This window comes from Falco rusticolus, chromosome 6 (assembly GCF_015220075.1).
Source record: "Falco rusticolus isolate bFalRus1 chromosome 6, bFalRus1.pri, whole genome shotgun sequence".
Lineage (NCBI taxonomy): Eukaryota > Metazoa > Chordata > Aves > Falconiformes > Falconidae > Falco > Falco rusticolus.
The window spans coordinates 38188942-38216815 of NC_051192.1; the positions used below are offsets into that span (position 1 = coordinate 38188942).

Sequence of the window (27874 nt, forward strand, 5' to 3'; positions counted from 1 at the left end):
AGTCAGAACTTCAAATCTGCACATTCTGTAAAGTGGAATACTGAACAAAGGTACTATCAGGGCACTAACGGAATTCACACTTCATAGAAATGTTTAGTACACCTGAAGTACATTTTCAGAGATTTTTGTTGGTTTTTTTTATTATTATTTTGTTTCTCCACACACCCCCATCCCCACCCCCAATTTCATGTAAGGCTGTAAATGTAACAGAAGATTTAAAGACTTAAGATACCTGGAGAGGTAAGTCCACATAAAAAAAAAAAACAAAAAAACCCCACCAAACTAAAGAGGCAGTTTTAACAAACTGGAACAAAAAACAGCTAAAAAAGAAGCTAGACTGATACTGCCACCGATTTCTTAACTAAAGTGTTCTGTTGATGATTAAGCTATCAACAGAAAGCTGAAACTAATTGCTAGTGACACTGAAAATGCCACTCGTACTCTGTAATTCACAGACAGTACTTTTCTCACAGGGAGTTTAACATCTATGTTTATAAAACCTTAAAACTTGTACTAAGTTACCCTTGACAAGAGAAGCATCTTTTAATGACAAAGCACATTACTAGGTACCCATAATACATGACTGATCTGCTCTAGACACAAGCTAAGGAATTAAGCCAGTTGTATTAGTGCAGACCTACCTATAGAGAGGGAGCAGGGTGGTGGTCGTGGGGCGGGGCAGGGACTCCAGTTTTCTGGTATGTTTAGAAGTTTCTAGCAGCAGTGACTTGGAAATAGGTTTCTAAAACTGACATTCCAAAAGGGAAATAACACACTTGGAACTCACTTTAGTATTTATATACATATGTATTTCTCAGGCTACTAAAGAGTGACAATTTACTCTCAAAGGTAAAAATTCTTGCTGCACTCTAGCAGGGTGGAATAAGAATCCAGGTTTATCACTGACACGCTATGTAAATGTGATTCTCGTGGACTAACGTATAATCATTTTGCACAACTGTTTGTGATTGGATGACTACCATTAAATACACTTATAAAAAGGCAACACTAAAGTAGTAATCAGTTTATAAAAAATGCTGCTCCAAGATTTCAGGTGTGCAGAGCTGTAAGTTTACTTCAGAATAAAACACAGACATAGGGGAGGATCAAAACTTTTAGAGGTGTACTTGACCATATATTTGGACAAAGCAGAATTACACTGCATGTAACAAACAGTAAAATTTCTTAAAAGTTGTTACAAATATTTTACTTTCTACCTGTACGATCATTAACATAGTTTACTATATCAAGATTTTTTTCCTAAAGGCTTAAAACAAAAACAATCCCTCTAAACTACTTTCCAACAGTAAAATTTAAGTAAAATGCTTACATTCATTTGACAACAAAAAAACATATTAAAAATGTTGTGTGGGTGGTGCAAGAGCTGCTCTTTCACAGCTGCAACTTTCTTCCAGGGTTATTCCTGTGGAAAGAAAGAAAACAGTCTTGTTGTAAACTGTTAATAACCAAATTCTGAAACTTTTTAAAGCGATCCCCACTCCACCAGCACACAATTATCTGAGATACTGCAAAATAAACCATCTAATCTGCAATTCACTAAGCTGTTTACCTTCTCCTCTTTGCGTCTGTCCTTTTCTTCATTATTCTCAATTGTTTCTTCTTCATCTTCCACAATCCCATCCCCTTGATACTTGTCATGTGTCCACTTTGGACTGCTACCTGACTTTTTGAAGTTAAAACGCCCTCTGCCACGCTGGAAAGTACCACGGCCTCTTCCTCTTTTGGCCCAATAATCCACACCATCATCTCTGTCATCATGCTACAATAATACCAGACAAAGAATAAGGTTAAAACACTTCTGAAACGTACCCCCTTAAACGTTAGTACTTTTTCTATGTATAGTATAATTTGATTAAAAAAAACCTAAGAACTTTTTAACAGTTCAGATTATGATTTATAGAATACATTATAAAGGATATCCTTACAATTCATGATGCTATAACTAAAACCAACAATAAAACTGCTTTAAGAGCCCTTATTAGCTGTGGGTCTACTCAAATGTCTGAATGTAATAAAACAGTTCTGTCATGCATCTTCAGTAAGAACAAAGAATTACTCCCTAGTTTTGAGGGGGAAAAAAAAATCTGTGATTTTCAAGGAAGAAGCTCTAGGAATGTGCTAGGATTTTTATTCAGTTTTCAGATACCCTGCTTCACCTGCATGACATAGGGAAAATGAAGTTCAAACTGTTTAAATCTCACATTAACAAACAACAGTTGAGTTTCTCTGGTTAATAAGCTTAAAGTTTGCTTTCTTACTACCAAATATAGCCTTACATAGTTCGCTAAGTCTTCTGACAATGACTCCACGCACTGCATGAACACTACAGACAATGATTTAATATAAAAAAGGTTTATATTTAGAAGAGTGAGGTACACTTGCTTCAATATCTGGGTTTTTTACTTGTGATTTGGAAAGAAATTTGAACTATTAAACACATACCACATCTATATAAAGCAGTTTAGTAGTAATTATGTAGGAACAGTTAAAGGGTGGCTTGTTTTTTTTTTTAACTAAAAAACGTTTTTAGAGACCAGATAAAAGTTTAATAGCTACAGTTATTTGTTTTAGCTATCATAAAATTTCTTCATTAATGGATTATCACCTCTCTTTCTACATTTATAGATTCAGAAACGTTTATGTGTGTGTGGAGGGACTGAGAACTCCTTGTACAAACATTCAAATTGTGATTGCCTTACTTCTTGGATTATCTGTTAAGATATTTGTGACAAGCTATGATGCTGTAGCAGAAGGTCTAATTTTCGCTACTTAACATTTTTCAACAGTGAAACAGTATCCTTAGAAGTTTGCACTGTTAAGGAAATAAAATGGAACAGAGGCTACACATTCTGTATGCTGCACTATTTACTGGGTGGTTGTATCAACAGCCCTCCTTTCATAATCCAGATGTGAAAAAGACATCAGAACTAACGTGATTTTCTTATGACTATCACAGTACTCAACTACTGCTAACAAACTAAGGACTGCTAATAACAGTCAGCCTACAAACATCCACAAATACTGTCAGCTTTTCCTGATCTTCCACTTCTGCAGACCTCCAGACAAATCTAAGAAAAAGCTCAAATGCCATACAGACATCAATCCAGGAAAACACAGCACAAGTCTTTCTGGTTTAAAATTTGGTTTTAACAATTTTAGTATGAATCTGCCTTCTTCCCCACTCACTGATGAAGATTTTGGAGATGAAATCTGTGTCGGGCCTCAGTTATTGCCAGCCTGCTGCAGAAAGACACAAGGGAAGCAGAACCAGGCACTAAAGCAGCCCTGATACTCGCATGGTTACATAACTGAAGTCCCTGTCCATACATGCATGCTACTTCTACACTTGTAGAAAGTTTGAAAAAACAAAAGCATGCATAAGATATCGAGTTCTCCACACCCACCAAGAAGTATTTCTTGCTTTTTGGGGTATATTCAGGATCCCATTCCTCTTCCTTCGGTCTCTTCTGAAAAGTAGTATTTGAGTTGCTGGGACCAGTATTTGTTCCAGCAAAGACTCCTCTGGCTCTTCCTCTGCCCCTAATTCGAAACTGATTAACCAAGATGTCATTTAATCCATTTACATAAAACCACAGAGTTCAAGTTCTCTATTACTGAAAATGCTCTTTCTGTGCTTAATTACAGTATCTGCAAGTGTAAAACCATTTTCAAATTCACGTATTACCTTAAGTAATATGTTCAAGCATTCACTTTGAAATAATGATTCTATTAAGTTTAATTGAAACACATTTGAGTTCTCTGCATAAATTCACCCACAATCACCAAAAAGAAACTTCCTTTGACTGCTGGTAAACCAGTGTGTTGCAACAAAAGGTCAGAAGAAACTTCTGAAGCTGTTCACAGACAAAAAACCAAACAGAAAAAACTAGACTGAAAGAGGGAGAAAACTGTCGGGAGAGGGAAAAAAAAAGGTCATGTATGAAGTCAGTCATATCAGTTATGAGAAAGTGATTCTAGAATACATACAAACAATGCAGTTTCTAAATACGTACATCTACTATGTGTTAAACATTTTGAAATGAGATTCAGAAATGTACTTTAGGCCACATTACATTTCCAATGGATAAATTCTTTACTCAGAAAAAATCAAGAATATATACTGTACAGAGTAGCTATGCTTGAAGTGAAAATTAACATCTTAAATATTTTTTATAATGAATTAACAGGATTTTAAAATGTTAGGCTAAGAAGTCTCACAGCAATAAGGAAAATGCTTAACTCAGAATACACTAGAAGTAGCATCTACAGATCCCTCAGCATGTAAATTCTTAGCTTGTGGATAACATCAAACAAGAGTTTATATCCACCATTCAAGGGGAGTAGGGAAAGGCTAGGATGGGAAAACAGACTGCTAAAGCCTGTAGTTACTACAGAACACTATTTCCATGAACAGCCTAGTTAAGACACAGAACTGGGTCTTCAGAATAACTACAAAAACATGGCTGAAAATCAGTTTGTTGAAAATAAGCACCATAAACATACACAAAAAAAAATTAGTTAACTAACTTGAAAGAGCATTATTATGCACACTTAGTTCCACAAAGCTCCAACACTTCTAATGCAGAAATTATGCTGGACAGCTTTAGAACTACTCTGAAATCAAAGAGACTGAAAAACAATCCATAAAAGGCTCCTAAGACCTATCCAATAAACTGTAGGCAAATAAAAAAAGAACTGCTTGGAGAGTGACTTGGTAAATGATAGACTATCACCTAAAAAAAACCTGTACAAGAGAGGAAATGCTACATGCTTTATTTCCAATAGCTTTGAACCTTTACAAAATTAGGGCACACAAGCAGTATCACTGTGCAGGAGAAGAGAGGATGTAAAGACAAAATATGATAGGATTAAAAAAAAAAAAAAAAGGGGGCGGGGGGGTGGGGGAGGTCAGCACCTCCTGGTACTAGGTCCTATGATCAGATCCCCTTTAAGAAAAACATCTAGAGCTTTCCTCAACACTGTATTAACACTCCACTCCCCCAAGTCATCTTTCAGGCAATGAAATACAGGCAGCAAAATCCACTACGGCATTATCTTTCTGGGCTTGCTTACTGCAAAGACCATCACAAAAAGGACAAAATGTATTTTTCTCTTTCTATAGAGACTTTTAAACAGAACTGTTACACATAATTCTTCAGGAGCTGGATATTAATGTCAGTATCATTGAAAGATTCTACTTATCCTTATTTCTGTGTTCCTACTTCAAAACTATTCATGACATTTATGTACAAGAAGCCCAGAATAAACATCGTCTGTCGGCAAGTTTAGTGAAAAAATCACTGCTGATTTAGTATGAGATTGACAGCTTAGCTTGAAGTCTCCTCTATGCAGCAAGCTATGCTCTCCCAGTGTATCCAGGCTTCCTGCTTCAGGGAGAATTCACAATAAAAACGTTTTATTTACTCCAAAAACAAAGCAGTATTTACTGGAATAGAGCCACTATTAGACTGAATTACTGAGGCATTCCCACACTAGCCAGCCTGTGTATTTCAACAGTATCCAAGTTTGTATCCCTAAAGACAAGACTCAAGTCCACAGGTTGGCCTATTTAGGTTCTTCTGTTCAGACACAGCTTGTTAGTAAACCTGTGTGTGACCACGTATGTCGTTAGGGAACGTGAACCAGTTATTATTTTATTATCCATAGTCAGAACTGGCAGTTACCAGCAGTTAAATTAGTAGAAGTTGATGTGAACTGGAAATTTAATAGACTTCAATTTCATGTAAAATATAATCCCTTTCATGATACATACAATCTGGTTTTCTAAGGCAGTAAAGGCTTCCACCAATTATGAGTTTTCTTCAACTGATTCTTTTTGAGGAGAGGGGAGTTAAGTGCTACTTTTGTCTACCTCAGTGCCACTAGGTTATACAGCTAGAAATTCTACCAATATTGTTATATTTGACGCCTACACCATCTGAGCATCTATACATTTATGCCACATAGATGTTCCTTAGTATATTTGTATTAAAAAAGATATCAAGAAAGGAAATTATGCCTTTTTTGTGCTAGGAATTTTGAACTTTGAATTTTCTTTTAAGTAGCTACAGTTTTTTAGATGGAAGAGTCAAACCTTAACTCAAGTGTTGCATACCTCACAGGCATTTCAGATACTCGTCTGCAGTTCAGAATTTTACACTACTAGAAACTATTACGTGTACATTCATACCAACGTCTTTTAGCATTACTTAGTCTTAAGCTACACCAAGGGATTATTGTGAAAGTATGACATTACTCCTACCCATTAAGTCAGTCAGAGTTTTTTTCCCCACCCACCCAAATACAGAATTGGGGCTTTTCTTGTAGTTTTTTTTTTATTTGGGGGGGTGGGGGGTATGTTTTGGGGGTTTTTAAGTGTTCCGTATCTTCTTAAGGCCTCTTTTATTGATTGCTATCTTTTTCTTAATGCTTCTACATTTCCCAATTAAAGTATCAGTAATTACATTAACATGGAATTTTTAACTTTTAAGATTTTTCTGAAGACTACAGTGGTCAATGTATTACTTTCCAAATCACAATGCGAAAACACATTCCAGAGCTAAATTAATGAGCTTTCATGCTCACTGTGGCTAGTCCAGGCCAAAGAAAGACTGAAAAACAAGTATACCATCTCCTCTCCTCAATACAGCTGTTTAAAGGTTGATGTGTATTTTTTATTACATGCCATTCTCCATTTAACAAGTTGCAGGCATCACACACAAAGGAGGGCCAAACCAAACTGAAAGTGACAAGGAAAAACAGAAGCTTCAGGGAGTTCAGTAGTAACAGATGACAAGATTTATTCTTTAGAGAAAAGTAAATTTGCAGATCTTGTTAGGAAACAATGTAATTACAACACAGCAAGGAATAAGCAAGAAATAATTTTTCCCACCTTTACGTTAGGGTCTCCAATAGCATCCTAATGTCTATTTACACACCAATTAACTGCTATTGGGCAGTGCTGGGAAAAAAACAACTTCTCAGGTTTGGTACATCCCATAAAAGAACTCAAGAATCACTGCAACACATCCTCGTTTTATCTGTTATACTATTACTATTGGTTCAGTGTTCATAATTTGGGGGAAGAATCAGAGAGCAACTTACAAAGGTGCCTCTTGGCCTGTTGACCCCTGCAAAACCAGAGTATTCTTTCTGTTCATGGTGGGTTTTGAACTCTTCATCTCTTTCTTTCTTGCAATCCTTTTCTTCTCGAGAACTGGATGAAGAAGAAGATGGAGAGGAAGATGGGGAGGACCGAGCACGGTCTTGATCTCTTTTTTGTTTGCTGAAAAATAAAAAGATAACACTGTGTGCTGTTTTAAGAGTAATAGATAACCTGTAGCATGCTATACTAAAACAGATCTCTTTACATTTTATGAAAAGCTATCCCCCTTCCGGTTATAAAGTCACATATATGTTAAATATTTCAGATGTTAAGGAGTATAGTTCCACTTTCCAGCCTCCTCTTACACATTTAAATGTACTAAATGTATATTATTGCTAGTGAGTTGGAAAGCAGCAGTCTGCAAACTGCAAATACAGCGTTTCTATGGTTTTATGCTATGAAGAGATTCTGTTACTTTTAAGATCCACCTTTCTTCTGAGGCGGAAAAACAGAAGTTGAAGGGAAGAAAACCCTCAAGACAAAGTTTTACAGTAACTTTACATAGTTCAGTTTGCACACTGTTGAGAAGATATGGCGTGGGCTTCCCTATGTAGATGGCCATACGGAATTAGCCAGTGGAAGATAATGTGGATACCAAAGTCAAAAAGTAAATGGGAAACAGGAAGCATAAGTGAAAATTCATTGTATATCCAGTACAAAGCAGGGAAAACATATTCCTACAGCAAGACTTTCAGTAACCCCATAGTGGTACTAATTTGACCCACTTTACAAGATTTTAATGTTCTATTCAAAGGAAGGTCATACCTGAAGTAACTCTTACCACTGCTACACAGTATCCACTGAGATATGCTAACATTTTTTTCTTAACAACAGCCCACTGGCTTTAGACAAAAATAAAAATTCCCCTTCTCACCCATGTTAAAACCTAAGTATCAGTAAGATTCTCATACTCTGGGTGTTATGAGTTGAAAAAGTGCGGAATCAAGCATAACGAACCAAAGTTCTTACACAAACTGTTTATAGAAATGTACTGCATTGAAGTCCAACCTCCTGATGTAGCCTGGATAATAGGACAGATTAATTTGTCATTTTTTTTTTCAGTGTTAGCTTGCTATTCCAAAGTTTTTGTCCTCATCCACCATAAGCCGTGTAAAAGACAGATAATACATATTTGCTGTAAAACAAATAATTTTAATTGTTTAAATTTAAATGTTCCATTATACATTGAAAATTGAAAGCAATTAAGCTTACAATTACAAAAGGCTAATTAGAAGCTAAAAACCTAAATAGGGACTTCAAATATTTACCTGTCATCTTTGTAAGATTTGTAATCCTTGTAATCTTTTGGAGTTTTCTCCTGCTTCCTTGACCCACTGGATTCCCTGGAACCCTTTGAGTCTCCTCGTTCTTTACTTCGCTCTTTCCTACGTCGGTCAATGTCATGACGAAGATCAGCAGAATCGCACCTTAATTTTTTATCTCCCTGTAAACAAATTTATATTTTGGAACAAAAATTTTGAAATAAAACATCCAGAAGAGAATCTGAATGAAAAGGCAAGCTGTACATCAATTTTCAAAAAAGCGAGATAGAATTTACCTATTTTTCAACAAACTCTTCAGCACACAAATTGACTTTAACTGAACACTCTTTACATGCAATTGCTAGATCTAAAAAAAGAACAGCTAAGAATTTCAGTTTCAAACAAGCATTCACATCAAGCCAATGAGATACCTATTTTTTCATGCAGACAGACCATCATACATGGTTTGGGAGGATGTTTAAGCATTCATTTCTTCTGGTGAATTGTTTTTAACAGAGCACAAGCACCTTTGCAATTCAACCATACTACTATTCACTGACACCTCAGTACTTCCCCTCCCCCCACACCCCTTTGTCCATGGGCAGCTTAGTGCCACAAAATCGGGCAAGAAATGCCCAAAAAGAAAGGAAGGGTGGGAGAAGACTTGACCTTATATGCCACATTACCAATATAGCAAAATCATGCTACATAAACTGGCTTCTTGGTAACACACTTCAGTCAAAGGAAAAAAAAAAATGTTCTAAATGCAAGTACTCCAGATACAATAAATACAATTATTTTTGTATTTTTATACACAAAACAGTGAAGTTATGATTTAAAGGGTAACACAATAAATTAAGTTTAGAAATACAGATAGAACAGTTACATAGAACCTACTTTTTGACTTTCTTCTTTAAAGACTCTCTCTTCACCTGCTAAACGGGTATGCTTCCTCAGGGTACTTGGAGAGATGTCAATCCTCCTAAATGTAAAATAAAAGCAGTGTCTTGCCATATGTGTATGTGACTGTTAATGGCCTCAGACACTTCTTTTCAACATAAAACTGAGAAACATATAAAAATTTTGCATTAGAACAAGCTTTTTGCATATAAAGCCCCACCATCAGAATACAGAAGCTAACTAAAAATTAATAACTTTGGTTCTGTTCCGTGTGAAATATGCTAAAAACCAAACACAGATCAAATGCAAAAAAAAAAAAAAAAAATCAAACTGCCTAAGTATAACTTTGAAGATACTTTTTGTATCTTATGTGTTATTTCAAAAAAACATTATGTATAGCCAGTTGAAACACACACCCCTCCCTGGAAATCATCAACACTATGACAGTTTGCTGTAAAGTCAAAAATACTTAACAGTTAAGAAAACATATGAAACCGGGTACTGACTATGGAGGTAATACATCCTCACATGCAACGCAAATATAGTACACTGCATCATAAAACCATAACACATGATCAGAAACTACATCTGCATGCCTACCTTCTTACCTTTCAGGCTCTCAGATTTTTCAAAAAAGTGCTGTAAATTAACACACACAAAACCTACAGTATGAGATGGAACATTTCACACTGAAGCATAAAGATGCATGTACAGGGCTTCTTTTCATCTTCAAGACATATGCCCCTCAATATTTGAGCACTGCATGTGAGAAAAGTAAATATATCCTAAGTGAGATACAGAGGTAGAGAAGACATCTGCTACAAAACCACAGATGAAGCCAGACCAGGCTCAGACCAGTTCTCTTTTATAGAAGGGGGTTTTGTGATATTTTGTATTTATACAGAAACTGACAAATTACTCCATACAGATTAGAAAAAAATATTTTGGGTTCTCAAAAGAAGTATTAGCAGGCATTATTTGAAACACAAAGCATCTACATATGCAGTTAACATATACCTATGTATTTCTGGGCTCTTTTGCCGGGTGCAGTGTTCTTCAGTAGCTTTTTGATATGCAGTGAACCTCTCATTTAGGGTCATTCCAGCTGACTTGAAGTATTGCTCTGTTGGTTACAATAGAAAAAACACTGTTTCATTAGTTTAATTCAACTGACAGGAATTTTGCTCCTGACAGAAAGGCAAGTAGCAGGCAAAAAACACAGTATTTTCAATAAATCTATGTGAACAAGCAAATGTGGCATTTTCTCTATTTTTACACATTCTGTAACCCAAACAAAGTAACAGTGCACAGCATCACTGCAGGTCTACTTATAACTATGCCACAACTGCATTACATCCAATTCAAGCATCATTTACTGATGGGACTTGCTCATTTTCAATGACATTTTCGTCTAATGAAAGAGAAAGGAGCAATTTCTTAACAGTTATATACTTTGCACGTAAGAGAAAATGAAGTTACTTTGAGTCATGAATACTTGCAATAAGTACATTTTACTATTCATCTCATCTTTAACTTACAGTAAGAGTTAACTCAGTGAAAACACTTAAGTAATGTATGCTTCAATAACTACATGAATGACCTAACAAGTAATTTCTTAAAGGAATACAGTTTCTTGCTTTGAAGCTGTGATGATAAACAATCCAAGACAATTAACACACCTATATGTAAATAAATTCATTTAAGCATCTGGCATCTTGGCAAACTTGACAACTTTTCTGACAAATTTTCTCTTTCCTTCAGAGACAGTTAAATTAGCAACAGCAAAACTCAGTTTTTAAACCAGCTCAACAAATGTGTTTAAATGTAATATAGAAATACATAAAGTCATGAGCTATGAAATGTTACATATGAAGCAAGCTATCTGCTTAACAGGTCAACATACATCTGTATCAACTTACCGCCCGGCATCCAGTATTTGTCTCATAACCAACCATTAAAACTTGAAACGGCCACTACAAGGGTAGTGCCTCAATCATAATTCCATCAAACACAGGAATTTGAGCTAGCAACTCTGTTTTTATGCCATTTTTGCCAGGAAGACAGAAGGTTCAACTTTGCCTGTTTGGCATCTGTATCTTTCAACAGCTATTTTACTTTTGTAACATGGATTTTGCCATTTCAAAACACATTCCAGGACCTAGTTACAATGAAAAAGAAAACATCACTGGGCATTTTCAGCTCTACATTAATAAAGAGCTGTTCAGACTGGTCGCATCACACCAATAACGAACATAACTTCAATTTGTCAAGAGTTACTAAAATCTGATCACAGACCACAGTAAATTTGACACTTAAGAGAGGTTCTGCTTTGAAAAAACAATCATAACTGTACATATTCTAATAACTTGACCAGATAGGCTGTTAAGCTGTTACATTTACCAAATATTTGTTTAACATACAAAAGTTTACAGAAAAACAGTCTATTTGTGATCAACATGTGAGAGTTTCAGGAATACTATTTCACCTGCAGCCTACATATACCATACAAGCAAACCCTTACAGAAGCTCTCACTGGACTGAGCTTTAAATCTCTACATATCAATAAAATAGGTATTTTCAAAACACAGCATTATACTCTGAACAGGTGTCCCAACAGAATTTTTTTAAATCCTGCTATATTATCATGTTGATTACCACTGTTGCCTATTACTTTCTTCTTTATAAGTAATTAAAAATGCAGGAAATCATTCAGCCTTAGTAATCTGAATTTTGCCAACCAAGTAAGACTTTTAACAGAACCTTAACATATACTTTGAGCCCACAAATCTTTGCAATTTTAGAAGCTAAAGCATCTCAAAAAACAATGCTTACAGATTCTTGCTTTTTAGGATGATATGACAAAATTATTTTCACTAGCAAATTTTTCCACATTCAGTACATTAAACACAAGAGAACAAGACAACAGCCCAGTGAAATCAAGTAAATGCTATGGGGAAAAAAAAAAAAAAAAAAAAAAAAAAAATCACTCTCCAGATATCCTCACTGGATTTTAAGGAATTATCTATTTTTCCATCAGAAAGCTTTTAATAGGATATGTGACCTAAATGAAATACATCTACCTTGATAGTCTGGGTTTGTGTTTTGTTGCTTTTTTGGGGGTTTTGGGTGTTTGCAGTAAGCACAGCCACTGTTGTTAAATCAGAAAATAGTGTACAATACATTTAACGGCTGTTTATTTAGCCACTGCCAAGTTCCTATAAGCGAGATTCCTGGCTCCAGCACTGCAGTACTGTCAAATAGCAATAACATCAAATATCACAGCGTATTTTACTATCATTTAAAGCACAATTTTTCTTAAATCTTATTATTTTGACATAAAAAAAACTTTCTTCATAAGGACCTGAAATAAGCTCTAGGATGTTCCAAAAGGAATGCCATTGTATTTACATGTGCAAAAGGCATGTCAGCCCACACTGCACCACTTAATATAAAATTGTATGTTAGAGCCATTAAAATAAAACTAAATAAGAAAAGAATGACCAATGTAGTATTTTGTGTCAATCCCACACCAATGTTTAAACCACACTGCAAAATTTCAAACTTTATATACTACTTGGGCTCAAAAATTTATCCAGAAACATAGTGTAACTGCTACCATGCTCTACACTGCTTGCGGTTTTCTTATACTGCCTGCTGCTGCTATTATTTTTACGTGTACCTCAAAAGGAAGTAAGTCTGACTAAATCAACATTAAAAGAGGGCTGAAATCTTTCTGTACTAAGACAGCAAACAGGCTTAAATGAAATTGTCAGATGTATATTTGGTACGATAAACTGAATACATACCTTTGACGTGGTGAACCAACGACACAATGTGCTGAATAAATGACTCTGACGTGCTTTTGCTGGCCTGTGGCAACTTAATGTGGTCAAAGATGGATCGGAACTCTTGCTCCTTCTTGACGGAATGGACAAGTGTGCTAGCAAGCAGCCTGTCTTTAGTCAAGGAAGCAGGTCTAAAATACATCAACAACAGAAAGAGACACACAAAAAGAAACCACTAGTTTAAATAAAAATGAATGACACTGCAGGCAGGTGGAGAACGACACTGTAAAGCTGAATAATTTACCTATTGGAATCGTCAAGAGGTACCGGTGCCATTTTGAGTTTAACTTCAGGACGATGGGAGTCACTGGCTATCATTTTGATCCTAAGTGGGCTCTCCTCTCTGAAGGTGGATTTTTCTCTCGCATCCAGATTCTTGTGTAGAGGGGGACTGTAATCAAAGAGTTCTTTGAGCTTTTCAGACTTTACCTGCTCAGGTGACTGAGTTTCTTTCTTCATCATTATTCTCTCAGAACTCTTGTCTTCTTCCTTGTGCTTATCTTTTGTTGCACTAGGCCTTTCCACTACATAGCCAGTCTCTTTAAGCTTATAACTTTTCTCATCTCTAAATCCATCGCTCTCTCTATTGCCCTTGATTGATATTTTAGATTTGTATTTGGTTCCTTCCTCCTCAGCATTCCGGTGAGATGCAGTAGGAAAATTTTTACCCTGATCTGCCAGGACAGACTTTCTGAACTGTCTGTAATCCTCTGTCTCCTCTGTGTCCTCCCCTTCAGAGTCATTAAACTTTTCTTTCCCAGTCTCTTTATCAACGAAAAAATCTAAGGTTTCCTGTTCCTCCCATTCCCTTTCTCCCTCTGTCCTCCCTTTTTCTGATCCTCTCTCCTTCTGGGCCTCCTTTTCCCTGGTATTACCCCTATCAAGCAGGTATACTCTAGACTCTTCATCTGTGTACCTGTGGATAGCAAAGAAGAGACTGGTAACTCTGGATTGCATTCATTCCAGTTCACTTGCATTCCTCTTTTGTGTCAATCCCACACCAAGAAGAAATACATTCCTCTGAGCAATTCAACTTTAGCATGCAATGCTTCGCACACCGTAACACCATTCCCACTGTCATTTATGTACTACTGGAGGCATCTGAAGAATATGCCTTTCTGTAGAACACCTAGAAATCCTCTGCTTGAGTTTATAAAAAAGCTAGTGATTTGTTTGTTCTTTCTTAGTAAGTACTCAGTTTCACATTCTCTTACACCAGTCATTTTTTTTTCCATCAAATTCACATTAAATCTTACAATTCAGACTGTAATTCATTTTTGTGCCTTTTTTTTAGTGAAAAATTTAAAGGGGTACCATAAAAAAAGTTAATTCTTTTCAAGATCCTGCACATTTCTAAGATAACTCCAAAATCAGACACAGGCTTAATGCATTCACTATATTGTGTACAAGCAGGGAACCTTTAGAAGGCAGCTCTCCTAAACACAGAAACACACCTACCAATTAATTCAGCCACTGCCTTATCTATACACTATTTTCATATAGGTCCTAATACAATGACCAACTCCAATACATCTTACCCAGGGGAAGTCACATTTTTGATCTTCTAAGCAATGTAATTTTTACATAGCAAGTCACTGACTAGAAAAATTTACAAGCTTACGATCAAGCCCTTATACCATAGTCACAGCTTTGCTCTATAACTATTTTGTAAAAAATGCACTGAAGTACAAGTCACATTAGAAAAGAACAGTCTAGTGTCAGTAAGAATTCTACAGCTTTAAAAAATTACTACTGTATCAAATATTTTAAGAGCAAATTGAAGAATGTTACGTTAATTGGAAAATATACACTGAACTTTAAATATGTCATCCCTCACATCAGTAGAATTATGTTACAAAGATACCAAGACCTACCCTCTTTCATAAGTAACGCAAATCAAAGTCAAGGCATCAAAGTTGTCATATTGCACTGCACAATTAGCAATTGATGCTGTTTATGTTAACAAAGAAATCATTGTATAATATCTGCATTTTTAGACTTCCAAAAGATCTGCATTTCAAACTACATGAAGCATTAAAACTTCAAAATACTCAAACAGAATTCACTATCAAACAAGCAAGTCTGATGCACTATTCCAATTAAGGTTTCTCATAAGAGTAAACAGAGTATAAGAAAATACACCATAAAGGAAAAGCACAAACCAATTTTTCCTCAAGGATACATGTCCCTATCTCCACTAGTCAACAGTCAAGAACTTGAAGCATCTTAGGAGGAAAAGGCCTGTTTCAAAGCACAATTCCAACCAGACTATAATTAGTAATATTTATTCCATATTGTATTTTCCAAGGTACAGTGATGACCTTGTTGAAACTCTAACAGTCAGCATTTTAAGGGACAACATTAGGCTTATAATTTAATTCTTACCTTTTCATAAACTTTCCACCTTTTGTAGTGTCCTGTTCACCACCTTCAGGATAAAATGACCGCACTCGAGCCTCCTCACGGGGAGCGCTCTGTGATGGGATTGTCTTTGCAGGGCTTCTCCTTGAAGGGATATGATGCAATGGGCTATTCTGAGAAGGACTATAACGGCTAGAACCATTTCCAAGAGAACCAGAGCCAGACCTCTCAGGACTATGCTGAATGGAATGGGAATGTTGAGGAGTGTCCTTTGCTGAGTGGGCTGTGCTAAGCAAAGGGGCATCAGAGCAAGATGAACTCTGACTAGGTGGGGTGGCAATAGAAGGACTATGGGGTGACCTTGGACTGTTATCATATGCTGAAAGGCCAGGCCAAATGTCGCCAGAAGCTGCTGATGATTTGTTAAAATCGTCAAGAGACTCTGATGGGTCATGTTCAAATGTATCTTTCTGTTCATCTTGTGATTTATTTTTCAAGGGGCTATCTTGCAAAGGAGCCCCTTCAGTTTTCTTTGCCTGCTTTTCCAGAGACGCACGTCTTTTGGAAGAGACAGGTGATTTGCTGTATGGGGATGAAGAACGAGATGAAGAGGACCTTGGGGACCTGGAAGATCTGTAAGATCGACGAGATCTGCTCCGGGACCTCTGGGAAGACACAGACCTTCGTTTTGGACTTCTGGAACGTGAACGGCCACGCCTAGGGCTTCGGGAGTGTCTTCGGTTCCAGACAGGCCTATAACCTCCACGATGGTATCTACCACCTCCTCCTTGATAATACCCTCTACCTCTTCCTCTGTAACCATAGGGACGTCTCATTCCTCTATTATTTCTGTAATCTCTGCGATAATCTCTAGAATAAACACGATCCCTGCTGCGAGATCGTGAGTATGTCCTTGACCGAGACCTAGAACTAAAATTAAAAAGCAAACATTAACATTTGACAATTGGAGAATTAAACAACAACAACAAGAAAAAAAAAGAAGTGCCTTGACACTAAATATTCAATTTCTCTAATGCAGTCAGAATGGTCAAAGCAGCAGACTAACAGTCTTAAAGTAACTTCTACAATCTATTTTTATTTATTATTTGTCTCAAAGGATTATAATAAACATGTCTATACTCCTAAAGGACTGAGAAATTACTTCAGCATCACATGATTAAGACACTACCAGCCTCAGTGGCCTGCCCTGCCATTTTATTAAGAGATTATCACCACTCTGGAGTATGGCATTCAGTTCCCCAGCCACCATGGTTCACAGCCTGGAACATGAAGTTACATGACCCCCAGTTTAATGTGCCAGCCTGCAGACAGCAGCTGATGAGGCAGTAAACATTCAACATTCAATTCTGCCACTTTTTCTATGGGAGATGGTTATGTCCACTAATAAGAAAGATGAGGAAAAGGCTGGAGGCAACACAGAAGACAAGACACAGCAATGCTTATCTGCTAAAGCCTTAAGTTACCACAGATACAAAAAGCTGCATGAGAAACGGAAAATCACAGGGGAAGAGGCTGGACAAATAAAACATCACATGAAGGGGGAGGGAGGAATCAAACAAGCCACAATCCTGAGGAACCATTAGCATTCTGAAATTATCTTGAGATACAGGAAGAGAGAAAAAACAGCTAAGTATTAAACAAAGTAACAGAAATTACATTCAAAGCACAATTTACCTACTGCCTAAAACAAAGTAAGATCCCAGGGTCACTTCTGCCATAGCATCATACAAATGTAAAGTAATTTCCAGACAGAAACTAATATACTAAATCAACTTTTCATGCACTAAGACATCAACTTACCTGTATCTCTTTTTTCTAGAATGTGATCTGGATCTTGACCTAGAGCTGGACTGAGATCTGGACTTGGATCTTGAAGAATGTGATCTTGAGTTAGATCGACCCATTTTTCCCAGTAGATACACTCCTTCCCAAAGGAAAAAGCAGTGAGGGGAGGGAAAGAAAAAAAAAAAAAGGAAGCAGCTGTTTAGAGTCTATGTAAATTTCTATATGCTAAAGTAAGACTATTGGAAAGAGGTATAGCATTTCTTAAACCAAAGAACTCTGAAGACAACTGAGTACATTCATTAGTAAATCAAAAGCTCAACCACATTTTAAAGAATTTAACATAGCTACATGCAGTTTGTCTGAAAAGATGATGTATAACAGTGAAATGATTTCCACATTTAATCGCAAACTGATCCTGTAGAAGGACAGAGGACAAAACAAAAAAACACTTCTGCAAATTAAGGCAAGAAACAATGCAAGTCTGAACAATTACACATTTTAATATGTTTGAAAACTAAATTCTTGCTATCTGTGTAGTTTATAGTTTCCTTGCATTTCCAATGCAGCAGTCCTTCTCTGGGAGGACTTTACAGTCCATTACAATGCAACTTTTACATAAGCAAAGGAAAAGCCCTGAAGTATTCTGTCCAGCGGTTGTTGGTTTGAGCCAGGGGTATTTCCCTTAACCACATAATCACTCTGATCCAGTTTTCCACTGGTCAGTACGCCCATCTTGCATCCTTTTAGGTTAATTTTGCTTTTTAAACTACATGTAAAATACATGGTCAACTTAGATTTTAACAACTAGTTAAATAATATGGCTTGCAGCAGAATTCAACACTGTTCAGCTCAAATTAAGATATGAAAACTACAAGTGATTATAAGGCAATGAGTCCTAAAAGAAAATAAACTCATATTAAACTGTAATTTCTTCTTATGTACAGTCATAATAGATGTTTAGAATTAATTAGTGCTAACCATGAAAAATACACAGCTTTTCCTTTTCAGATCAGTGGCTAAAAATCCCCAAATTAATTAATTAAAACTCTGACCCGCTGCCATTCTTTTGAAATTGCCCAGCTTTAAAACAAAAAAAGGGTCACATTAGACAACCTGAATATAAACTGTGAACAAGTAATACACATTTTCAGGCCTTTGTATGCTCAATACCTATAGTCATTGTTTTTTAATAATGAAAATAAAAATGGAAAACAAACATTTAGCTTTTGTATTGCAAACAAGCATGAAAGCCTAAAATCACTGTATTGAAAAAACATGCTCAACACAACAAGCACCTTCTGTCACAAGGTATTTTATATAAAATCTTTCTTGTTACCTGGGTGATACTTCATTATATAAAGACAAATAAACAGTGTTAAAGCTTACAGTTCACAAAATTTCAGAGATTTTTAGACACATAAGAGAACACAAAAGAAAAAAAAGCAGTCCACCCTTTCCCCGCCAGCTGGTCCCTTCTACCCCATATGACCTCCCCACCATAGTAGCACAAGATTTTGCATGGCCCCAAAGAGATGTAACCTCATCTGAAACTAACCCAGCAAAAAATAAATTTTAACCCAAACCAGCTTTCCATTAACTAAAAAAAAAAAAAATATTTACCTTGGAGATGAATAGTGTGTTGAATGCTGTCTCTTACCGTCTCCTTCCATTAAAAAGCAAATTTGCATAACCTATACTCAGAAGATGGTTTCTACTTCATTGTGTTCAATTAAAACTTACAGAAAATGGCTTATAATCTCTAATGTTCATCTATTCACAGTAAACATAAATCTAGAGCTTTTAAAATGTTGTAAGACATGAAGCATACCAATTTTCCAAGAGTGCTAAAAAAAACCCTGGTTTTGCTGTTACAAGTAATTTTCAGACCAAACTTCAGATGTACAAGTTTATAATACAACCCAATCTCAACTTGAAAGGAATCTGTTTGATTTTCCCTGTATCCAACAATAACATTTATGCATTTGCATTCTATGTAGGGCAAGTACATATATACTGTACAACAGTTGACCTTTACAAGACTTATGCTAATTTCAGAAGGCTTTATGTTGTCATTTCTTATTTCAAGCACAAATTTTAGGAAAACAAAGTCAATCCTCATTTTAAATGGCTGGGTTCAATCAGAACATTTAAAAATAGAATTAAGTTAATCTTACCTCAAACCGTTGGCTGGTGCCAATGAAGCAATTATTTCAAAACTCTCTATCTGTGCTTTCAGCAATACTGATCCCTATAGAACAGAAAAAGAGACTGTCAAAGACATGAACTTTTACTAAAGGGCAGGCAATACCTTTTGCTTAAACGGGTTCAAACATTATCTGTTTAGCATGAAAAAACAATGCCTAAGAAATGGCAAGTTCACTCTTTGACTCTGTGGAGCTGCATGTTAAGACTAACTAGAGCAGCTCAACAGCTAGCCACTGCCAAGGGGCATATCCTACTCCCCTTCCACATATCATCACTCTTCCTTCAGCCTTGCTTACAGGGCTGTATAATGCATTATCCTCACCTTCACAATGGCCCTGACACCCTTTGGAACCCTCACCGAGCAGACTCTTAATACCCAGAAATCAGTTTCATAAGGCTGGGTTATTGAACTGGCTTAATGCAGGGCCAAACAAGTGCCAGAGCTGGATTATGGGGGCAGTACAGCAACAGCCAGGAGGACAGGGCAAAAAAGAGACAGTGGCAAACTGTTAGACCAGTTTGAACTCTTACAGCCTTGCATTTAACTGGAGCTATCTTTATCTTTTAGGTTTCTTTTACAACATTTATACAAGCATTACCCTGTTATACTTTCTTGTTTAAAATGCATACATATATGAGTTTACCTAAACAACCAACATCTTTAACAATACGCTCCTTTGCAGGTGTACAGAAACAAAGCACAATTGTAGTAATGAAACCAATCTCAAATGTACAAACTTTTCACTGGCCTCATCTTTCAATTACCTCAAAGCCTCAAGACTATACATATATACGCCTGTAATCTGACTCAACATTAAGCAAGCTTTCCAATTCCATTCAAGCAACTCAGAATTTTGTTGTTCAATACAGATGGGATGGATCTCCCAGAAATTCTGCGTCTCAACAATTAATTCATTAAAGCCAAAGTCATAAGACATCCACTGCTCCTAAATGACACATTCATAGGTGTCTTCTTCATCTGAAAGAAGAAACGCAGCACTTGTGTTCATAAACACTGCTTTCAAAAGTCCACTTACCATTCACTAGTAGTGACCAAGATATTTCCAATTTCTACAAAATATATGCTTTAATAAGATTAAGTTTTTACTTCTCATCATCAGCAAGCATGAGTCTCTGAAGGAGCACAGTAGTGTATCGGACCATTTCAGATCTTGTCTAGACAAAAGGCGAGATGGTATTAGCTAGTAAAGATTAATTAAGGCATTCAGAAGTCTAGTACAGAAAAAGTAACACAAACTTCAGCTAAATGGTTGAAGTTCAGTCCAAGATTTTAAATCAACACTTAAATCATCTCTACTTCTGACTTAAAATGATCTAGATCCTGGGGATATAGAACAAGACAGTTACTTCACCTTTAAAACCTCTAGGCAGAAGACAGGATCTTAAATTACTATAGCTCAAACTCTGGCAATCAGTTCTGCACAGTTTTAAGAATATCTTCTAACAAGTGGCAAAGGTGAGAAGCAGTCACACTTTTTTTTTTTTTTTTACCAGCCATTGGATATATACCACATCTGACCCTGGCAGCTAAAATATATTTGCTATATTATTCTCCTTAAACAAAAAAAAAAAAACCCAAAAAAACCCACCACACACAGGGAGAATGGATATAACATTTCAAAAGAAATTTTTTGAACAGAAAACCTTAACTAATGAATTAAAAAAAACCCTCAACTACTAGCAACTTTTGTTTCTATTTAATTGTGATCGGTGAAAGCTTGAGACACAAACATTCTTTCCAAAATAATGCTCATACTTCGGAACAAAAGTGAAAAGACTACATAGCTGTTTCTTTTTAATAAAGGCTTGTCTGTGTAATATCCTCACAATATTCAAGAATCTAAAATTCTAACCACCTCTATTAAAGCTAATTTAGAAAAGAATAGTGGCAGACACAGAAACCCGTAGGAAAATGGCTCCTTTATGACAGTACACTTCTACATGCTTCACACTTTTGCAGAAAAAGTACACATTCCTCTGAAAGCATCACAACTACAAAATACCATTTCAATATCAAATAAAATCATTCACAACCTCTTCCTGTGGACTCTTGTGCTCACTGCCAGTCTGTAGTGGCTACATCATGTCAAGTAAGGGCACAAGTGGCAAAGGGCAATGAAAAAGAGGTGCTAAGCATCATATGTTGCTATATAAATTAATCAATCCCTAAATAAAGACTAGCTGCCCTTCTCACTTCAGTGCATGAAGCTTATCTCTGAAGTAGTCTCAGAAGAGACCCAGAGTCTGCCAAATGTGCGTATCACGAACATGACACAAGACGTCATCACTGAGCATTTTTAAGAGGACCATGACTGCTAAGAACATGGTGTATGCCTGAAATACCAGGGCTATAATACATGTTTCTTGCAACTCAATTTTCTTCTTCCCTTGCTTTCTATCCTGAATATGTGAAAGGAGATGCTTGGCTCTCAACTATTTCACTCTTGTGTTAAAAAAAAATCTGGATATTACAAAAAGGAAGCTGCTGTAGCTCCACAGTACTTCAAACCCGAATAAGTTGGCACCATTAGTTTAAAGAAAAGGTCCTCTCTCTCCTGTCCTTTGTTTCCTTACATTCCTGATCTCTCCTCCCTCATGCCAGCACAGGTATTTCTGCAGCCACATAGTGAATTAGATCAGAAAATGTATGGACCACCTCAATTAGTTTCAATACAAGCGATTTTTCCAGTATGGTTCACGACAACAACCCCACAAACATGTGGGCCAACACAGGAAAGTTGTAATAGCAGCCAGACAGGACTGCCTCTTTTGGCAGCACTGCAATCTTAAAGCTTCCCTGAAACTAGCTTAGCAAAACCATCGGCAGCAACAAACTTGGAAGTTAGGCTTTTTAACAGTACTTGCCAGCAGCTTTAAAAAAAAAAAAAATAACAAACACCACACCAAAAAAAACACAACAGAAAAAAAAAAAACAGAACACCAAATCCACAAACAAAACCTCCACCTCCAAACAACCAAACCTTAACACAGAAATCTAGACTTCTTTAAAAAATGAAGTCCACTATCTGTCAGATACTGAATCACATTCTTGACCAAAGAGGGAATCAAGAAGTTTAATGGCAACAGCAGGATGTCTGAGCCTCTTAAATCAGTCTCTACCAGTAAGTGTGACCATTAAGCAAAAACAAGATACACAACAGAATCAAGCTCATCCTGCCACAAGCAATGCAACAAACAGGAAGTAAATGTCACAGTTAGCATTTGCTATGTTTAAAATAAAAATGAAGGGCAAAAAACCTGTTTCAAATTCCTTTTAAATGTTCTTTTTAAGTTTTTACTACACCACTGATATTAAAGTTTTTTCAGAATACACAGACTGCAGATGTAACATATCTGTTAAGTCATTTCAAAAGTTCTACACCATGTGGAAGTTTACGACATTTTAGGACAGTTATACCCAATTACACTAGCAAAACACTGCTTCCTCTTAGCTTAATTATTTTAGCTATCCTTTGTTCACAGTTATGTAGTAGTGTACATTTCTCTAGCCTAAGCATTACTTGAAAGCTGTCAGCAAGATTAGAGTCAAAATCTTGTTAAAGTAATTCACAAGCTGTTGCCAAAACGCATTTTCATTCAGTGATTCAGGCTTCAAAAGAAATGAGGATTATACAGCCAGGACAAAACAAAAGGACATAGACAGTCTTCAAGAAATCCCACAGATTTTGTAATATTCTCTCATAATACCCATACCAATTTAAAGAAAGTCAGTCTTGCTAAGACAGTAGTGTAAGGCATCTACCCCCCCCTGCTTTTTTTTTTAAGTACCCACCAACTTAACAGCAGCACATCACAAATAAGAAAGAATGCATTTCATTAGTGACTGTAAAACCATGCTACTCAGATCATCAATTACTAAAATCCTACAAATACTAAAATGCCACAGCAAATTTGCCAAAACTATCTTGGAATGTACAAATATGATCCGGGATGCATATATTCCCTTATTTTATATTTTTGATACATAATATTATTTCATAATATCCACAAAGTTGCAAAGACAGAAGAGACCCATTTACAAATTACAGCATGAAAAGTCAACTGGAACAGTAGAACATACAAAGTCCTTTTTTCCCTAATTCATTTATTCATTGCTTTATGGAAAACAATATAAAATATTTGCAAATTACATCAAAAAACAGCATCCTACTAGTAACAGTAAAATCAGCTCTGCAAAACCACATGATCGGCAACCGCTCTATTATGTACTACTATTGGCAAACAAAAGCATGTTTCTCCTCTAATTAAAAACACAGAAATCAAAGTGACTATTTCAAAGAATTCTGTCAATAGACAAAAAGGAATTAGCATGCTTTTGGATACACATTTTGAGTAGCCATTTTTGTTATTTTTTGTTTGTGTTTTAAACACTGTTTTCATACACCCTTACACAGTCATTTCCACAACCTCTTTGCAATAAACTATGAGCATACTGCTGCAGAAAAGGCTATCTTCCCTCCCTCATTTGTTCCAAGACTAATATTCATATAGGCGCTCGGTGAGCTGGAGTAGCTAACTGATCCAGAAGAAATACTCTGGATGAAAAGACAAAGCTGACAGCCACATAACCGCCCAGATCCCATTTACCACAAGGCCGCATGGAGGCCAGTGCTGGCACAATGAACAAGACAGCAATACACTTTCAGAATACTTTCAGGAGAAACTCACAGCGATAACCGAGTAACAGTTGTAACCCAAAAGCTTACTTTCTTCAGTAGTTTCCTTCACACATCTTCACTACTTGTAAACAAACCCCAAAAGTTCTCTGACATTCCTCAAACCCCTACACCACAATCTCTCCTTGACAACCAGCCAGAATCTAATCCATCCAAATACCTGCAACCTAGCTCCAAACAACAGCTCCCTACTGACCCCTTTCTAAATTCCTACAGCCACTCCCAAGTTTTCGGCATCCCCAACGGCAACAGGCCCTTCCCTATGGCACATGCTCCCTCCTACTTCCAAGAAAGCTTCCCTCAGTCACAGCCTTCACCTGAGGAACTGTTCCACACAGCCAAGCCCACTAAAGCCTTGCTCACGCCACGGAGCCTGTGTTCAGGAGAGAGGCAGTCACGCCCCAAGTACTGATATATGTAACACCTTAAACCTCTCTTCCTGCCATTCGGTGCAGCCTGTCACTCAACATATCAAAAGGGACGAGTGGGAGGAAGCAATTCCTGCCCTCCCTACCACAAGAAGCTGCATGCTTGGAGCATACCTCAGAGCCGGAGCCTTTACCTCTGCTTATCTCCCCACTTTTGTCTTTACCTCTGCTTATCTCCCCACTTTTGTCTTTACCTCTGCTTATCTCCCCACTTTTGTCTAAAGCAATGAGATTACTGGGGAGGAGAAAGAGGAGGAAGGAGAAGACAACAGCTAGTCAGCATTTTCCTGGAACCCCACATGCTTTAATCAATTCTTCCCACACTGACAACAACTATTCTAAGGATGGTTTTATATATTTATCATAATCAACCATTACACAAGCAGTGGCTACCTGCAGTGTCAAAAACGCCTTTGTTCTGCATGCTCCCAGGTCTTCCCATAGTAAAATTTAATTGCTGCTGCTAAGGTAAAACTTTGATCTCAGAGATAAACAAGTGACAGGTCGTACTGACTTGGTAAAGGATCACTCTAACACACAAAACAAGAATCTGATTTTCATTAAGAAAATTAAGGCAAAAAGCAGGGGGTTTAAAAGCAAATGAGAAATAAAGGGCAGGATCCCACAACGAGATTCTACACCATCATCAACACCGGGAATGTAACAGCCCCTTTCAGCAAGGGGCATAAAACCCGCTCCAGCCCCTCCCCGGACTTAGGGGCGTTTCTGCACAGGGCAGATAAGGCGCAGGAGCCAAGCGGGAGTACGCACGGCACAAGCGCCCGAACCGCAGCCATGCCCGGAGGGAAGTTCCTACAGCGAGCGCAGAGGCTCACCCGCCGCCGGGCAGCATCCCTCCGGCCCAGCGCCGCTCCCCTCCGGCCCGTCACGCCCGCCAGGATAACGGCCCGACTGCACGCTCCCATAACCAGTGCTGCACGGCCTCCTGGGGTCCGTCTCCCACAGGGAGGGTGGAAAGGCTGCAAACCCAGGCCGGCCGGGCTGGAGGCTCAACGGGGCAGGCCACCCATTCCGCTCCCCGACCCCCGCCCCGCGGCGAGCTTCCAGAAGCCGCGAAGCAGCTCAAGGCAGCTCCGCGGCCGCCTCCCGCCGCCCCGTCCCTCTACCTTCGCTCCCGGGGGCGCCGTCCAGACTCAGGGAGGAGCGACGCCCGCCCGGCCCGACTCCCGTAGGAAGCGACGCTGGCGCGCGTTAGGGCGGCGACGGCGGCCGCCCGGCCCGTCCCCGGGGGAGCGGTCGGGCCCGTCGCCCCGGGGCTGGCACGGCTGGCGCGGGGCGGGGGGGCGCGGAGGATAATGGCTGCGCAGCGCCGAGGTCACGCGGCGGGGAAGGGCGGGACGGCGCGCGGGCACCGCGCGGCCAGGAAGGGGGGAGGGGAGGCGGGCGCCGCTGCTGCCCCGCCACCCCCCCGCGGCCGGCTGGGCCGCGGCTAAGGCTCGCTAGCGTCCCGCAAAACCCTCCCGCGGCCCCTTCACCTCCACCCCTCCCTCACCTGGCGGGCGGAACTCCCGGCGGCCCCGCTCCCTTATCGCAGCTCGGCGGCCATTTCCCGTCTCGCCGGAGGAAGAGACGCGGGGCCCAAAGGGAAAAAGAAAAAACCACCATAGAGAGCGGGGGGCGGCCGCCGCCGCGGGTGCGTCACTTCCGCCCTGGGCGGGGAAACGCTGCACCACTCGCTGGCCGAGCGCCATCTTGGTTTTGGGTAGCCGTCAGCAAGGAAGATGGCGGCCCGCGGCACTGATGGCCGATAGCGGGCCGCCCCGGCGCTCGTGTCCCCCGGCGGATGGCGTGGCCCTGCCCTACGTCCCCCAACCCTGTGTCACGGCCGGTGGGGGCGGGGGGGGGGTGTGCCCGGCCGGCTGCAGCTCTGTGCCTCCTCCCGTACCCCCGCAGCTAAAAGCTGTCCCCTTTTACCCCTTCCTTCCCCGAAGAGGGATCCGAGGAGCCGGGGCCCCCCGGCCGCCGCTGCCTGGTTACCTGTCGGGCGGGGTGCGCGTCCATCCACAGGCGTTGCTCGGCAGGGCCTGTCTGTAAAGCGGAGCCCAGCCAGAGGACCACCGTCAAGCGGCATTTGCGTCCGATGCTGCCGCGCAGCAGGAAGCAGGTCTCGTAGCCGCGGTACTTTACTGCAGCGGATTTTGCAGCAGATTTGTGCGTGTCGCCTGGTTGCGATGCAGCAGCGCAACGCTGGGGAAAAGCGTGCCCGAGGGACTGGCCCGAGGGGTGTCTGTACCACCGGGAAAGCGCAGCAAAGGGGTCTAGGTGAACAGGACTGACTGATGCACGTAGATGTGTGTCGGCTGAGCGAGTCTTACATTCCACGCTACTCAAATTTTACGCAGCTGATTAATTTTTTAAAAGGCTATTGCATATTATGAGGCAAGAAAAAAAGCGTATACATTAAAAAAAGAGCAGGAAAGGATGCATATGCACAATTTTAACTGAGTTTTTAAATTCAGGGGACAATGACTGGGAGGCAGCCAAAACCAGCTGATGGAGGAAAAAGGCACAGAAGATGGGAAGCGGATTCAATTGCCAAATGCTGGTTTGCCATTTCCTGCATAGGGAATGTAACGCACTGCTTAAATCTATTTCTTTTGGCTTGAAGAACTTAAGTGCTTTTAAGCGTGGCCACCTATGGCAGCGACCGGTAAGTGGCTGGTGCTGAAACAAACCCAGTTAAAGTTTTTAAGTCTGACCCGTTGCGGTTAACTGATGAACAGCCTGGCCTAGAGGGACGCACAATTCCGTCTCCTTTTAAGCTTTTTCGCCTTATGCAGGGGTAGGGGTTACTGACCTGTACCTCAAGTGTAGTGCACGTGCTACAGCTTTTGCTGTAACCAACAATAAGACACTATTAATGCAGAGGCTGCCTGATAAGGGGCTTGTGGGAGGAAGCCAGTTTGCTAGGGCCAGTTAGATTTTCAGAACTGTTGTGGGATTTGGCTGCACACAAGCTCACACACACATATTTCTTACTGGTTCTGAAGACTTGTGGGATGCTCATGTTCTTTTCCTTCAGTGATGGAGGGCTCTCTTTTCTGAGATATGTGGCATGTATCTTACTGGGACAGAAAGGGTTGTTACTTCTACTCTTTCAGTTCTCCATTGTGTTTTAAGACAACATACTAGGGACCCAGAA

The 27874-nt window shown here is 39.0% G+C and overlaps 1 protein-coding gene across 18 annotated transcripts; it reads right to left on the reverse strand.

The window, feature by feature from the left end:
• Positions 1–787: 787 nt before the first annotated feature.
• Positions 788–27874, reverse strand: BCLAF1 (BCL2 associated transcription factor 1). Of its 18 annotated transcripts, none has more exons than XM_037392302.1 (14): positions 26710–27466; positions 20603–20741; positions 19535–19608; positions 17376–17496; positions 15579–16484; positions 13438–14109; positions 13155–13324; positions 10366–10471; positions 9346–9430; positions 8455–8630; positions 7126–7306; positions 3426–3572; positions 1571–1780; positions 788–1423 (listed from the first exon to the last, which is right to left on the reverse strand). In XM_037392302.1, the coding sequence occupies exons 4-14, from the start codon at positions 17477–17479 to the stop codon at positions 1418–1420; spliced, it is 2763 nt and encodes a 920-aa protein (XP_037248199.1). In that variant the 5' UTR covers positions 17480–17496; positions 19535–19608; positions 20603–20741; positions 26710–27466; the 3' UTR covers positions 788–1417. The 18 variants fall into 18 exon arrangements, with proteins under 18 accessions (XP_037248199.1, XP_037248193.1, XP_037248208.1 ...); XM_037392296.1 differs by having other exon boundaries at positions 17376–17499; positions 26710–27464; XM_037392311.1 differs by having other exon boundaries at positions 13438–13584; positions 17376–17499; positions 26710–27441.

Bases quoted from the DNA above. Each gene is read 5' to 3' on its own strand.
- BCLAF1 (XM_037392302.1), bottom strand. From the start codon at position 17,479: ATGGGTCGATCTAACTCAAGATCACATTCTTCAAGATCCAAGTCCAGA. The intron at 10,472-13,154 runs GTATGTATTCAG...TGTAACCAACAG, and splicing joins GTTGGTTCACCACGTCAAAG to AGCAATACTTCAAGTCAGCT. The intron at 1,781-3,425 runs GTGGGTGTGGAG...GTATTATTGTAG, and splicing joins AAAGCAAGAAATACTTCTTG to CATGATGACAGAGATGATGG.